This window comes from Pinus tabuliformis, chromosome 1_1 (assembly GCF_031772625.1).
Source record: "Pinus tabuliformis cultivar Carrire ecotype Pingquan chromosome 1_1, CPIR1, whole genome shotgun sequence".
NCBI classification, from domain to species: domain Eukaryota; kingdom Viridiplantae; phylum Streptophyta; class Pinopsida; order Pinales; family Pinaceae; genus Pinus; species Pinus tabuliformis.
The window spans coordinates 321,977,513-321,979,798 of NC_142297.1; the positions used below are offsets into that span (position 1 = coordinate 321,977,513).

Below are 2,286 nucleotides of genomic sequence, written 5' to 3' on the forward strand. Positions count from 1 at the left end.
GTCATGTGCTTGTTGTGGACAAGCTCTTCCCAAGGTCTGATGAAGGGCTTGGGAAGTGCAAGTTGAACTTCTGTATCTGCATGTAACCTTGCTGCTTTATGGGATTCTATTTCAATCTTCTGAACATAAATAGGTTCAGAATGACGACTCCTCTGTTTTAATTCTTCTTGCTATAGCTGAGATTCGAGCTGCAAAAAATAAATTTTCTCTTGTGCATTTTGTAGACAGACGTCCATTTTCTGTGATAGAAACTTTCTTGACTTTTAGTGTATCATGATTAGTAGACAATATTAGAGTTTTGAGGATCTCTAATACTTCATTTATTCTCGTCATTTTTTTCTTCAATGTGAGAATTACACCTTAAAAATTGATCACAACTACTACTCAATGCAGAAAAGTAATACCCACTCATAGTACATAGCAATATCCTTTATACATGCACAAAAAATGATTAGTGTGCAACCAACAAGGACCAATTACAGTCCATTACATAAAAATAAGAGTTTACTCATGACCAGCACTATGTTTTGACAATACAACTTACTAAACTTTTCTCCACAAAAGATTACTTTTATTTGTCAAAACAATCACAACCTTTATACAACCCACCAAACTCTTATGCAACAGTTGAATCAAGGAGTCAATGCATATATATGTAGACAAAAACTATAGTGAGTTTTAAATACAATGCCACAACTCGGGCAACAACAACTGCAAACTTGCTTGGATCCTTCAAGTACTCCTTCACTTTCAAAGAAGAAATGATGGCTATCAAAACATCAACAATTATAGCACCATGTCATGGACACGACTTGAATGTTCATATATAAATGCTTTGACTACGGTACAAACAAATATTCTCTGATCTTGCCACTTCTTAAAAGAAAAAAATCTGCCCTCATATACCACACAAAATTTATGGAGAGCTAACAACGCATATGCAAAAATGAGGAGCAGCCACGAGAGATTAAGAGGTAAATTTCTTAATATATAAAACTTGACAAAAATAGAAAAGGAACAATACTTTGAACTCTGGATTTAAAACCTCTCATGCTTCCATTTCTTCATCAGGAAGGGATGCATTTAAAACCATTTTTTGTCGCCCACATGGAACGAAAAGTTGTTGTCACATTACTTGCAATCACATCATATAGTTAACACCAGATAAATGGAAATGAACAAAGCAACATTTGTGATTTCTTTGATCTCTATTCGAATCATCACTGTTTTCACACCATACACTGTCATACCATAAGCAAACTCCTTGAACGCATCATACACAATGCATACACGAAATGTAGTTACGCCAAACATACCAAAAGTTTGGACCAACATACATTGATACCATACGATCTTCAAAAGAACTTAATGCACAAGATGCATACAATAGTAGCGAGTGAGCAAGCTAATATGATGGATACATGAGGATAGACTGACCCTTTCAATGTAGCAACCAACTAGTTCTGAGCCACGACACCATTACACTATCCAACGCACTACAACTATATTGTTCACGACCAACAACAACCTTCGATGGAGTTTGACAGGTTCAATGAAAGCTTGAAATTTGATACCTTGGATAGCCTCCCATCGTATATTGAAATACTCTGTAGTCATTCCTAGAAATAATCTCATTCCAAGAGCAATGGTTGCAGACAACAATCTGCTGGGTGAATTTCAGTTGAGTGGAATTCTGGCAGCCCATTGTGGAGTTCCAAGCCCTGCAGTTGTCTTTGAATTGGACACAGATGGAATTTTGAAGGTGTCAGCCTGGGACAAAGGAAGTGGGGTAAGAAATTTTATTACCATAACAAACAGTGGTGGTCGACTGAGAAAAGAGGAGATCAAGAAAATGACAAGTGATGTCGAGAGATTCAGAAGGGAGGATGAAGAGGTAAAGAAGCAGCACACTGCCAGAGTCGATTTAGAGAATTGCATTTACAACTTAGGAAGAGGTCAGAAAAACTCTAAGAAAGAAGCACTTCAAGGCTTATTTGAAATAATAGAAGGGCAAACTATAATGCAAGTTTTCTCGAGTCAAGGGTCGAACAAACTATAATGGAATGGAAAAGGAGTTGGATGGAACAGCCATACATATCTCCTTATTTAGATGCCAGACATCTAGATCCAGCTTCGGCGGAAATGGAGAAGCGTATTGTGGTGGTTATACATGACATCCTTTTACTTTGTGTGCTTAAGAGGATGGTAGTTCCAATCTTTGGGAAATTCTTTGAAGAATTCAGATTCCCAAATGCATTTCCATAAACATTTACAAGGCACCCACGA

The 2,286-nt window shown here is 37.1% G+C and overlaps 1 protein-coding gene across 1 annotated transcript; it reads left to right on the forward strand.

The window, feature by feature from the left end:
- Window positions 1–1,645: 1,645 nt before the first annotated feature.
- Window positions 1,646–2,059, forward strand: LOC149212847 (uncharacterized). Its single transcript, XM_089388846.1, has one exon. The coding sequence runs from the start codon at window positions 1,646–1,648 to the stop codon at window positions 2,057–2,059; it is 414 nt and encodes a 137-aa protein (XP_089244972.1).
- Window positions 2,060–2,286: the final 227 nt, after the last annotated feature.

What these genes read in the sequence shown, in the direction of transcription:
- LOC149212847 (XM_089388846.1), top strand. Translation starts at nt 1,646, where the DNA reads ATGGTTGCAGACAACAATCTGCTGGGTGAATTTCAGTTGAGTGGAATT.